The 13859-nt window shown below is 30.9% G+C and overlaps 1 protein-coding gene across 3 annotated transcripts; it reads left to right on the forward strand.

The window, feature by feature from the left end:
* Window positions 1-2813: 2813 nt before the first annotated feature.
* LOC122294900 (putative RING-H2 finger protein ATL71) lies at window positions 2814-4297 on the forward strand. 3 transcript variants are annotated; one of them, XR_006237791.1, is made up of 2 exons: window positions 2814-3356; window positions 3447-4297. XR_006237791.1 is itself a non-coding variant. In XM_043103891.1 (2 exons), exons 1-2 carry the CDS (start codon window positions 3041-3043, stop codon window positions 3761-3763), a joined length of 540 nt encoding a protein of 179 aa, XP_042959825.1. In that variant the 5' UTR covers window positions 2839-3040; the 3' UTR covers window positions 3764-4297. The 3 variants fall into 3 exon arrangements, 1 of the variants encoding a protein (XP_042959825.1); XR_006237792.1 differs by having other exon boundaries at window positions 2814-3263; window positions 3391-4297; XM_043103891.1 differs by having other exon boundaries at window positions 2839-3263.
* Window positions 4298-13859: the final 9562 nt, after the last annotated feature.

Raw genomic sequence — 13859 nt, forward strand, 5'->3', positions numbered from 1 at the left:
GATCTTTAAGTTTTATTGTATTAGTTGCTTCAGTTCTTATAAATATGAATAAACATGTGTAATGCATAAATAGACTATATATGATATAAATACATAAAAGATAGTTAGACTCACTTTTTCAATGTTCCTTCAAACCTTAGCACCCCTGCTCTGTTTCACCACACCTGATTTGAGAGAGACGGAGTGTAGAAGAAACTGAAAGAAATAGAAGATAAATTGAATGTGCAGTTGCACGAATAAGTTTTCTGAATTGAGTTTTCTGATAGATTTTTTATTAAGTTTTATGAATTTCTAGGTTTTATGGTATCTGTTATATATTCCTTAGAAATATTAACAAATATATGTAATGCATAGATATACTTATACTATAAACACGTAAAAGGCAGTTAGACTCACTTTTTAATCTTTCTTGAAACCTTAGCACCACTGCACTGCTTGTAATAGAAGGTAATAGAGGGTAGCAGTCACTTTTCAAACCTTAGCACCACTGCACGGAAAGTAATAGGAGAGCTTTCTTAAACACAGTTCAATGCCTCTTGGGTTTCTACGAAAAATGTCTCTTGGTGTTCAAACTTTGAACCTGACTACTGCACTGCTTGGCGATTCGGCTACCTCCTCATGCGATTAGAAATTTCTAATTACTCTCTGCCTAGACACACAGACATAAAAAGTAACTATAAGTTATACTACATATTATAAATCTATAACTTATTATAAATTTATATTACATGCATAATATTATTTTTTAATATTATTATTATTTAGAGATTTGAAAAAGTTGTATTATTTATGATATTTTGTATGAGAATTTGGAAAAGTTGTAATGATGAGATGAGATGAATTGAAACAATCTTTGTATCCAAACCAAGCCAACAAAAAAGATGAAAGAATTCGACTCGTGAATCAGAATAACCGTGAATTGAACAAGTACACATAATAAAATAAAATTAAAAAAATTAAAGTTCGGTAAGCATCAAATATATATAGCCTCCATATATAATAATTACTTATTATTATTTTTCCACAAATTTCCCTAGCTAGGAAAAAGATCAAGAACCAAGTTAATTAATACCAAAGAATGTCCAATTAATATGGATGTATACGTTATCCCGGTACGCGCGTGCAGATAATTTCATGCCTCCTCGACCTTTGTGATGAATCATGTCGAAAGTTGGGGCCGGAAAGATTGCTGACTCAATGACTAGCAGCTGATATACTATTAATTGCTTATATTATTATGTTTAAAGTTTCATCAATATTTACATATAATTAAAGCAGGTTTTCTAATTACCTGATTAGGATTTGCGACAGGTCGACGAAGCTTTTGCTTCATTTGTTCGAGCAAACTGTAGCTATCCACGAAGCTCGAGGGTTCGTGATGGTGCTGGCCGAAGCGCCGCTTACAAATCGGGACAGAGATCGTAGGTCGTGTCGCCATGGCTGTCAAAGCAGTAGCTGCACGTAAAATAGAGTCCCCTCAAGCAGGAGCCGCAGCTCTTGCGGTACCAGAGCGGCCTGGTTCTCAAGATGTGGTTCATCGTGAGGAACTCCCTGAAACTCAAGCGACCGTCCCGGTCGCGGTCTAGCTGTACGAACAAATTTTACTCATGCGATCTACCGGCCTGTTGTAGCGGAGCTGCAGGAAGTAGGCGTTGACCTCAGCGAAGCTGACTGCAAGATCACGATCCTTATCCATTTCGCTGAAGACGCTAGCTCCATGCGCGTTCCTGAGCGTGCCTTGGGAAATTGTTGTAGTAAGCTACAGCAACAAGATGTAACTCTTCCATCGCGATGGCCTGTCTTGCTGCTGGCCAGCCCCTTGGGAACCAAAATTATATAAATATATATATATATATATATATATATATATATGTATTCAGTTTGATCCCTAGTTCCATGTGGCATGTTCATGCATTTGTAAATGTAGGACAGCTCCCATCACCATGCTGCCGAAGTACTCACCCATGGCCCGTATGTAAAGTCGTCGTTTGTACGTAGCACTATTCTTGATCAGAAGAATTAAACACGTACAGACAATATAAAAAAAAACAAAACAAGTTGTCGCTTCCGTATTAAAAAAAAAAAAAAACGTGTTGCCATCATCTTGCGAAAGCTCGATCAAATTAATTAAAACATTCAACGAGATGATCAAAGAATTATTTTGTTTCTTCCGCCCTAAAAATTAGATTTTATAATTTAACCATGGTTTTCCTGATTTTTATGGTAAATTATCAATGTGCATGCTTCGTTCTCTACACTATTAAAAATATGATTTGTATTATCTATCGATATATAACTGTTAAAATTGAAGAAAGGTTCTATGTATGAACTATATACTATGAATGCGTCATGTTAATGGTAACAATTAAAAACTTTTTTTTTTTTTATAAAGGGGAATATGGGAGGTTGAATCTAAATTTTTTATTTAGAGAATCGGATTATATATATGCTACATGCTATCAATTTGACGGGATGTAACAATTCATTAAAACTTGATCGAAGAGGAATCATCAAAGTTTAAAAAAGGGTGCCAATATATAATATTTTAATTTTTAACAGTTTAAGATGCACATTATATTTTCTTTTCTTTTAAAAAAATAATAAGATCTGCACTCATTTTTAAGAAGTTCCGAGTAGATATATATCTTATATTAATAAGTGCGAATAGCTTAAGCTACAGTTTTTTCGTCTAATATTTTTATTTCTAATTTTTGTTTTTATTTCTATTTTGCCGACAGATGTTTTAGTCTTTTTTATGTTTATGATCTTTTACTTCTTTTTCAGCTTCCACCCTCTCTCTCTCTCTCTCTCTCTCTCTCTCTCTCTCTCTCTCTCTCTCTCTCTCTCTCTCTCTCTCTCTCTCTCTCTTCGTTTTTTTTTTTAAATCTTTCATTCTCAGCTTCGTATTCCTCCCAAGTTTTCTCGACCCATCCTCTATTCTCTCTCTCCATCTCGCGACTCTCGATTTCTCTTCATCTTGCTGGATAACTCTGTCTCTCTCTCTCTCTCTCCGTTTTTGAATTTATGTATTATTTTATTTATGAATTTGATGATCTGTGATTTTTGTTTGCAGAAGAAGGAAAATATTACTCCGATTGGCTTAAAGATCGTGGTAATTTCTACTCCATGTCTTTTTGCTTTTCAACTCCTCCTCACCCATTGTTGTTGGTGTTGGTGTCGCAGTGGTGGTGAGAGATCGACGGAAGATGGAAGATGGAGAAAAAGTTTTGTCTCTCTGTTGGATAACTGGATAAGACCGACAGGTAAGGGGGTGAGGCTTGATTAAAAAATATATATATTTATGTAAGTTCTTGCTAGCTAGCTTCATCATCAAGAGCTCCACACCTTAAACATCAGTACGTATAATTTCTTTCTAGCAATAATATTCAGGCTAGCTAAAAGGATGGACCCGACCAGCTCCATGGATTCTTATTATGATCCTACAGATCAAAACATGGATGTCGCTTTTGCTTATAGCTTCGGATTCTCCCTTGTCATCGTCGCTGTTATCATAACGATGGCCGTGGCTTCTTACTACTACACCCGCAAGTATTCAGGCTCTGAAACTTCCAACGGCAACGTCTCCCTTACCACCACCGGAGATATTGGTAGCTCCCGCTCCGTGGTGATCGAAGTTATTGGCCTCAACGAAGCCGCTCTTCATAGGTTCCCGAAGTTGCTTTACTCTCAAACCAAACTCAACAAGGCTAGTGACTCCACTACTTCTGCCTGCTGCTCCATATGTTTACCACTGAGACTTTAAAATATCAATAGAAATCTTAACAGGATCCTTTTTATTAAAAAAAAAAAAGAAGGTGCATTATTTTCTCTCAAAATTTTCTTGGAAGTTTCATGTACAAGCGTTCATTAGAGATGACTTTTCTTCTTTTCTCACTGTTTTTTGGAGGGGAAATCGCATTGATAGTAGTGGGTAGGTGAGATATATTACCCAAAGGTCTATTTTTCTTCAATTGTTTTTGGCGTGTGTTACCCACCATGATGACAAAAGGGACCCTTTAAAAGCTTGCTATTGACATGTTACCCAACGTCTCTTAATTCATACATAGCTCTATTATTGTTTTTTTTTTTAAATCCTACTTTAGTAGGTTTAGAGACTATAATTTGAGAGAAAGAGATTAAGCTTAATCCATTGTTTAATTAACAACATGTCATATCCCCAATCCAATCTCTTTCTTTCGAGAAGACTTTTTCTCTCGGCCTCCGCGATTAGCATGAGATTTGAGACTTTATCAAAAGTTTTTTATTTTTTATTTTTCAGTAGTACGGTGATACATGAATTATCTGTACAAACACATGGGTCCAGTTATTTGGGGTCTCCATAAATTAAAAGTATCTCTCTTTTTTTCTCCTTTGATTTACTGATCAAACAGGAGATATCTTGTCCAAAGAAAAAAGTAGAACAAAACAGAGAAAAATGAATGCAATGTTTATGACCGGTAAACTTAAAATGTTTCAACGTACAATAATAATTTAAATGCTCAATAATGACAATAAAAGAAGTCTTTGTAGATGTCTTTCTTCCCTAAAAGTCCAAGTGAGTCAGTTACTGATCAGATAAGAGATATCTTGTCCAAAGAAAAAAGTAGAAAAAAACAGAAAAAAAATGAATGCAATGTTTATGACCGGTAAGGCAACAGTTTTCGACGTATAACAATAATTTAAATGCTCAATAATGACAATAAAAGAAGTCTTTGTAGATGTCTTTCTTCCCTTTCCTATGAAGTCTCCCGCTAGCAGTAGTAGCTATGGCTTTTTAAACAATTCAAGTAGGGTGAAATATAGAATATAGACGTGGTTAGATTTGAAAAGTGAGATAAGGATTTTTAATTTTAAATAAAAGTTTAAAAGATTATATTTTAATATTATTATTATTTTAAATTTAAAAAAAATTAAATTCAGACTTAAAATAATAAAAGATGCGATTAAACTAAAGGAAGGTTGTTGGAGAGGTTTGTTTTGTGGGTGATTGATTATGTATGTTGTGGAACCAAGCTCTTTTCCATGCATGCTAGCTTTGTTTATTTTATTTTATTTTATTTTTATGAATCTTCATGGATAGCAAAAGATCATCATATAATGTTAATTGAAGGGGCCGCCCACGTGATTTTGCAGATTTGTGATTTGTGATTTTTTTAATGAGTCATTATTGATAAAAATAATAAGAGAAATGATAGTTGCAATCGTGAATACGTAAACGTCGTGTAATTATTTTAAAAAAATTAAATAAATATGAAATCTACATGAAAAGAAATTAAATTTTTAATAGTAGACTTTACTCTTTTTCAAATCGATTATACGTCGTTTGTGTACTTCACGACTGTATGTAGCATTACTCAAGTAATAAATAGTCATTAATATTCCAAGAAACTTGTAAAACAAATTACTAAAGTATTTTTCAATATTGATAGAAGACTACCTATAGAAAACAAGAAATATATAGATCTTTTAAAAAATAAAAGTTAAGATCTCTACTTTGTTTGAACATGCATGAGAAGAATAATTTAAAGATAAACTTATATATATGTAATTTTTTAATTTTCACCCAAAAAAGTATATGAATTTTGGAGAAATGTTGAACATTAAAAATAAAATGATACTGAAATACTTCCCTCCCCTATTTTTCCATTCATTCATGTTTTTGGTTTTTGTTTTTTTTTTTTTTTTTTTTTTAAAGAGATCGAATTAATTAGTGAAAACTGATCTTCTTCCACTTACGACTTGTTTAGATAGTGAAAGTGTTTCATATCATCTCATCTCATCATTACAATTCATTTGGTTTCTTCTGAGAACAGCAGCCGATTTCCCTGTATTATATAAAAGTCAGTGTAATCTTATATTTCTCAGCACAAACATTTGTCTCTTTGTTGGATAACTGGATAAGACCGACGGGTAAGGGGGTGAGGCTTGAATTTTTGATCAAAAACTTGAGTTTTTAGTCATTTGCTTGTATGGACGGTGGAGATTGAGTGTGGAGAGATATTTTTCTCACTTGACATTTTAATGACTAGGATTAAACACAATATTAAAACTATAAAATAAGATATATCTAAGAAAAAAATCACAGGTGACATGAAAATTTAAAAAGAATTTAAAAAATAAAAATATGAAATACCAATACTGTAATTGAATGATTGATTAATAATGAACGGGTAGTCTAATGTATTAAATATGATGTTATATCATGTTGATGGTGTTGCGAGTAGAGTAGTTAATCTAGGGATCTAACGGGTCGAAGACATACTTAGTCGAGCATCCAAACAAGTCATAATTCACCAAAAAGCAAAACTGAAAATCTCTTTAAGGACACCTGGTTTTCATTTGGTGGGAGAGAATTCACTTCTCAACACAAATATATTGCATGTGGGTTTTCCTTATGTGTATTATCACGTACACAAACCTCCCACATTCCTCTCACGAAATAAAACTGTTATCCATTTACCCACCCCGACTCCTATCATTTTGCTCCTCACCTTCTCTTTCCTTTTACTTATTTTCTCTACTTTTTTTTGCCATATCTCATAGAATTTGCATGTGGGTTTCCGTTTTTGTTGATAAAGCTATGTAAGAATAGATTTTGGCCGTTGTCTTCTTTGGTTTTCTCTTTTTTGCTCTGTTTAGAGGGTTTTCTGATGGAAAACGGTGCGGATTCAACCTCCCTGGATTTTTTCAGCTGTACCCATGTCGAACATCTTCGGTTTCAGTGGTAAACTCTCGATTGCTTTAAAAATACATAAATTATATACTTTAAGTGTTCTTCTAAATAACATACTTAGTAAAGAATTCATCAAAATTAAGCTGTTAACCCCTCTCTCTCTCTCTCTCTCTCACAACAAAAACGGTGACCCTCTATTTTAGACCAAACAACTCTGATCCGTAAGATTTTTACAGATCTTCTGTAGCTGTCAGGCGCCGCAGCTATGATACTACATCTCTTGTCTTTTGTAGAGAGATACTTCACGAAAGATGTTATGAAGCAATAGAGTGATACTTTGTCATAATTTTCTCTATAAAAGAATTATTCAGCTCATCTTCTTTCGCATCTCATCTTCTTCACTTTTCTAAATTTAGTCTGCATTCTTACTCTGTAATCTCTTTCTGTTTTCTTACTTTGCAATGGCTCATCAATCTTCTCATTACCAATATATGAGGTATTCTGCACCTCGTTCACCAGTTGTTTCTGCTTCTTCCGTAGGTGCTATAATCCAATCCAATAATGATCTGACTAATAAGTCAGATAATGAAATTATCTATGAACTTGTGAGTCTCGGTACCCGATACTCATCAACCCTTGTCGCATATTCTCAACGACTACAATCTAGGACTGGTATGGTTGACAAACTCTACGATAATATTTTTATCCTTCAGCGGCTTCTTATGGAGTCTAACATGAAGATGGAAGCACTAAAGCGAGAGAACAGAGATTTAAAATCTTTGCTTAACTCTTCTTTTCGAGTGGCTACTCTTTTAGATAGGAAAGGCATGCAGATTTTTGAAGAGCAAGAGCGTTTAAAGATTGAGGCAAAAAGTCTCAAATTTCTGTAATTTTGCTTTGTGATAATAAAATAATACTTCACAAATATTCATATTTGTGTTTCTATCTTCTGTTAGATCTTCTATGTATTCCATTTTATTTCTCCTTTAATAATACACAATTTTTTATAAAACCGTAATATGAATCTGAAATATTAATTGTATTTAAGAGATGATATTTTAGATCTAATAATTTCATTCATCTCCTCCATGAATGTTCTCTAAATCCCAATTGAAACTTGTCATTTTACAAATTTTTTAGTTACAATTCACTTATAAAATCTTTGCTTGTTATTTGGAAAAATTCCAGTGGATCAAGATATCAACAATCATGACAGTGTTGCTGCTCTCCTTCTAAACATGTTGATTCACATGAATAACCTCAATTGCTTCAGTATACTGAATGAGATGTACTTATTTATTCTGTTCTTTATTTTAGGACATTTTGAACTTTTGTCATTTATTGTAGTAATAACATAATTGAAGATGAACTGATAACTACTGCATAATATGCATGGAATTCTACCTGCAGTGTACTAAAATGAAGTAATTTGCTATGTTGTATGTAATCAACACATTTCCTAATCAATTTGTGCTATTATCTGCTTCTACAAATTATTGATATGCTTTAGTGTTCCCAAAAGAGCAAAAGCATATAGTGAAACAACTTCTGAATTTCAGGTCAGTGATGGAGAATCCCTCATTTCCCATTAACTTCTAACCGACACTTACCTATCAAATGACACCTAGATAGAAAAACAAATCCATAACTCATTTTGTTGTTTATATCTGTGTAGTGTAATATTTTATTGTTTATATGTTTATTATGAAGAGGAAGAAAATTGTTAAAATATAGATGAAATTCTGTCTATTTATAGATAAATTGAAAAATTTTTAAATTGTTATACTTAAGAAAAATATCGACTGGGCACACGTGCATCGCACGTACTGCTTTACTAGTATATATATATATATATATGTGCATGGACGATCAGTCAACCAATCCATCGCTGATCAATTAGTACTACTCTATCTATTATACATCGATCAAAACTAATTGTGTGTTCGAGTATGGATGGTGACACACCCGGGTCTAAATTGGGCACAGGGGACAGCCAAGTTAATTAATTTGCTAGTTGTTACTTCTTTATATTAGGTGCGAAGACTCTGATCTCGACATATATACATCAACATCATCCAATATAGAAGGAAACGTACATGATAACAGCAAAATCATTTTTTATTACTATTTTACAATTCTGTTTTAATTGCAAGTTGAAGCTGGCGATTATAAGACAATTGTAAGAGTATCATCATTTTATAGAAAAGAAATATTTTAGTCACAAAAGGATTTCACAAAAGTAAATACATAAATTGACGTGATATGATGTGATATATTATATTATAAAGTACATTTAACGTATTATATAAAATTATATCAGTTTATAAATTTATTTTTGTGAGATCCATGTATAGTTGTTGTACTTCTCTTTACGAAAAGGTCATTAATTTAAATAAAATTGTAAAAAAATTATAAAAATGTGATGTCTCTAGCTATCACTGTACTCGTGTGGAAGTTGTGAGATACGGCAGGTTTGCTAATTTCTATAATGGCTTAATTGTGATAATTTATAAGTTTGGGTGAATGTTTTCTTTTCTAATTAATTAGTTAGAGACAGCTTAGCTAATTGTGAGAGACAGCATAGGCTGCATGTGCTTAGATGCTGAAATAATTTTAGATGATCTGGATTGATATGTGAATAATAGTATTTTGTGAGCCTCTTTGAAATGTGTTTGAATGTGAATAAATTGATATATGTGTTTAAATGTATAAACTAGGTTAAGATGTGTTTAGCTTTTTATGAAAAATTAAAAAATAGTAAATTTCATCAATGATTAATTTGAAATGAATTGAGATGAGTTTATATTTCAAACATAACAAATCTAACTAGAAAGGAAAGAAGAATGAGTAAATGGGATCAAAAGTTGGTCATGGGTGATGGATATATATATATATATATATATATATAGAGAGAGAGAGAGAGAGAGAGAGAGAGAGAGAGAGAGAGAGAGAGAGATTATTTGAGTTAAGATGTTTTATGAAGTTTTGAAAAATGAGAAAGAAAAAGTTAAATAAAAATATTATAAAATTAGAATATTATTATAATATAATTTTTGTTTTAAAATTTTAAAAAATTAAATTATTTTTTATATTTTATTTGAAAGTTTAAAAAAATTATAATGATTAAATAATTATTACATAAAAAAGTTATAAAAATATTTATATTTAAATAATATTTAAATATTAATATAAAATAAAATAAAATAGATATAGGCTGTGAAACCAAACGAAGCCTAGGGATTTTTGGAAATGTGACAAACACCTTGGATGGAGGGATTTTTTGAAACGGGCACCTAACCCTAGGCACTAGTTTAAAACGTTTTAAACTACATGTACCCAGTTTGAAAAAAGTGAAATTTCTAAGGATTTGAGCAATACTTTATCTATATTAAATGAATAAATTAAACTTTTCCAATCAAATTAAGCTTTTTAAGGAATACGGTGGGAATTTTAAAATCTTGTCTGGAGTTAAAACCATTAGGCCCAAAGAAAGTTTTCTAATTAACGTGCATAGATTGGACCGGTTTGTCTGCACTCTTGTGTAGAAGTTGGCCCGTCTATGACTACAACTATTATGACACACCTAGGGCGGGCTCAATATGCTGGTCAATTGCGTGTGGTTTGAATAGTGAGATGGAATGAGATAATTTTAAATAAAAATTAAAAATTAAATAAAATATTATTAAAATACTTGAGGGCTAATTTGGATGGTGAAGTGAGAATACTTTACTATTATCATTATTTGATCATTACTTTTTACCTATTTTTACTATTTTGTACTAGTGCTATTCACTACTATTCAATATTTTTTCACTACTATTTATAGAATATCTGAGATCACCTCACTACACAAACACAACCTATAGACTCTATTAAAAATTAAAACTCCTTAACTTCTCTAAGAAATTATATTGATATTAAAATTATTTAAAAAACAATATTAGAAGGCCCCTAAGAAAGAAATTCTCCAAAGAAAAAAACAAAATGACTATTAAGAAATAAAAACTTATAAGAAAACTATTTCTGATTAATGATTATAAATAATTATGAACCTTTTGAGTTTATATAATAAAAAAGTTGGTAGTGTAATTAAGAAAAAAAACTAGATGAAGACAATAAGGAGTAATTACAATAGTTAGTGTATAATTATTAAGAAAAACTACGTACAATTATTAATGTATAGTATTGTATTTAATTAACATGACAGGTTATTACATCATTCTATCGGAATTAAAAAGGCTTTCTAAAATTTTTGCTTTAGGACTCAATTTAAATTGGATCGCTCCTAGACGTACACACCTCTCAGACTAGGTGCAGGTATATGGATGCCCATGCATGTGATTAATTATGTATCACAAATAATTAAAACAATATACATATATATATATATATATACTAGGTAGGAGCAACGCGCAATGCACGTTTCTCTAATTTAATAAAATAATTATTTTAAAAAAAGGTATATATTTCATAAAAAAAATTGATTTCAATCAATAATTTAAAGCATATGGAAAAAAATGTGAAATCTAGCAAATATTTAGAGTAATGATAGTTAAAAAATGATTCATATAAGATTTTATATGAATAAAATAATTTTTTAATAATAAATCCTACTTTTTGTTAAAAAAAAGTGTGTTACTTTTACATTAGTTAAGACTGTATTCAATATTATTCTTTTATACAATATTAAATATATTTAAATGTGAAATTTATCAGTTCATGAGTTTTTTTTTTTATGTTTAATTTCAATTCTAAATCTCAAATTTTAAAATCTTCATCAAATTATAAGTGCAGATAGTATTTTTTTTTTTTTTTGAAATCAATTTAAGAAAAAGTTTAAAATTTAAAATTTAAAATTTTGTTTTATTTTATTTTTTAATTTGATAGGATAGTGGTCATATTTCAAAATTTCTTAACAACAACTTATGTTCTAAACTTACTTAGAAATAAAATGATTATTTTGAATATATTTAAGATGTGATATCCTTCGTTTAAATGCATGGTTTAAACTTTTTTATACTTATATTTAGAATAAATATAAAAAAACTTGTTCAAATATGATTTTTTCAAAATGCTTGTCATTATTTTCATTTTTTAAAATTTTTTTAATAGTAAAGAAAGTAATTACTAATGACTTTGTTTTTTTTAATATTTAAAGATGTTTAAAAAAATATAATTGCATACAAGAGAAAAACCACGAAGGATATATTTAAAGATGTTTACTAACAAGGGCTTTGTTGGTGATTTTAAATAAAAAGTTACAAAATATAAGAAAAAAAAACTAATTGTTTGTTGGTAGATTGTTTTATGATTTTTAAGGTGTGAGATTTATTTTAATATGTTTTCTTGATATTAATTATTGATTACATTTAAGTTACTCTTTGACGTTTTAAAATCTTAATATAATTTTATGTAGAATTGATATATTAAGTAGAAAAAATTAAAACTTAAATTTAAGAGAAAAAAACATTTTAAATTGTTAATAAAATTTTATGCAAAATTTACACATTAAGTGAAAAAATTTAAACGAACTATATACTAATACATAAGCAATGAAAATTTTACAACATTTTAAATTTTACAACATTTTAAATTTAATTTTTCATATTTCAAATTGTTAATAGAATTATATGTAAAATTGAAATATTAAGTGAAAAAATTTAATTAGGCCGTGTTAAATGACGCCGTTTTAAACCCCTTAACCCACCTCCATCCCTAACCAAAATGGCGCCGTTTCACACCACAAAACCATAACTATAAAAGCTCCTCAAACGCCCCTCCCTCCCCTTTTTGAGAGTCTTCTTCCCCGCCCCCCTTCTTCCCTTTCTCTCTCTCTGTCTGTCTCTCTCTAGGTTTTTTCCCTTCTCTGAGCGTTTTCTCTGTTATCTTCTCGCACTTTCTCGCGGATTCTTTCTATTTTCCACCCTCATCCCCTTCGCGTGTGGTTCTCCGGGATCCTGGTACTAAAATGGAGTTTGGCGCTGGCCGCAAAAGAGGGAGGCCTGAAGTTGCTTTGAATGGCAATGGCGGTCTCAAGAAATCTAAGCCAGGTTAGCCTTCATGCTACTCATATACGTTCACGCACACTCTCATAGGGATATTTCTGCTTCATTGTATGTATATTAGTACTCGTATCTATACTCTGTTGTGGGCTAAGGCTATTGTAATGAATGTTGAAGGATTTCTGGATTTACTTTAGATTTTTTTAGAAGTAATTTCTGGATTTGCTTTAGTCTTTCCTGTCATTTTTAGTTAGTGTATGTAGGTATTTCCTCTTGTATAGCTCCTGTATGCTTGGGCGATGCCTATTCTTGGTAATAAATCTCTTATTAATTATAAAAAAAGTTAAAAAAAAAAAAAAAGCTTTATTGGAATTATTATAGCTTTTGGCTTCCTTTGTGGTCTTCATGCTTTGGAACTTGAGCTGATTCTTTTATTTCATTGCCTTCTGAAGCAACCAAGTTGGGATTTTTCAATCGTTGGATTAAAAGTATTGTGTGTTCTTGTGTCTTTGTTTTATCATGTTTATGGCTATAAAAATGAAGTTGCAGTATTCATGTTGTATTGTGTTAGTGAAATCTATTGATTTTTCTTTCTATGTTGTCGAGCTTAAATTCTCCAGTCTGTTTACTCCTTTTTGCTGTTAACTGGCTGCTTTATTAGCCCATCTTTTTGTTGCCTATTGCTTCTTTTAACTCGTCATGTCGATGGTGATGTACGTGTGTTCCGCATTTCAGTTTAATAGTCAGTAATTTATGATAACATCTGGTTGATGAAATATTTCTTAGGCTGTTTCCGCATGTTTTAACTTGCCTGGACTGGTTATTTTCTTTGATGATTATATTTCAGAGATTTGACATTGTTGTGCAAGCTATAGGCTTTTGATGGGAAAAATGTTAAAATGTGATACAAAAGAAATGTTAAGTCTTAAACACTATACAATTTAGTGTCTTGGGTTTTGGGTCTGTCTTGGGTTTTGGGTCCAATGACACAACATCACACCATTTCACATTACTTTTCTTTTTTTAACCTATTCACTATCAAGATAGCCAACAAAAACAGAATACATTATTATTGGAACACATTTTTATTTTTAGATCCTCACCCTAGGATGTTTATCTAATTCTGTTTTTGCTCCTAGCTTTAGATATATTACTGACAAAACATTACATTTTTCTTTTCTTAA

Source organism: Carya illinoinensis, chromosome 2, assembly GCF_018687715.1.
Source record: "Carya illinoinensis cultivar Pawnee chromosome 2, C.illinoinensisPawnee_v1, whole genome shotgun sequence".
Taxonomy (NCBI): domain Eukaryota; kingdom Viridiplantae; phylum Streptophyta; class Magnoliopsida; order Fagales; family Juglandaceae; genus Carya; species Carya illinoinensis.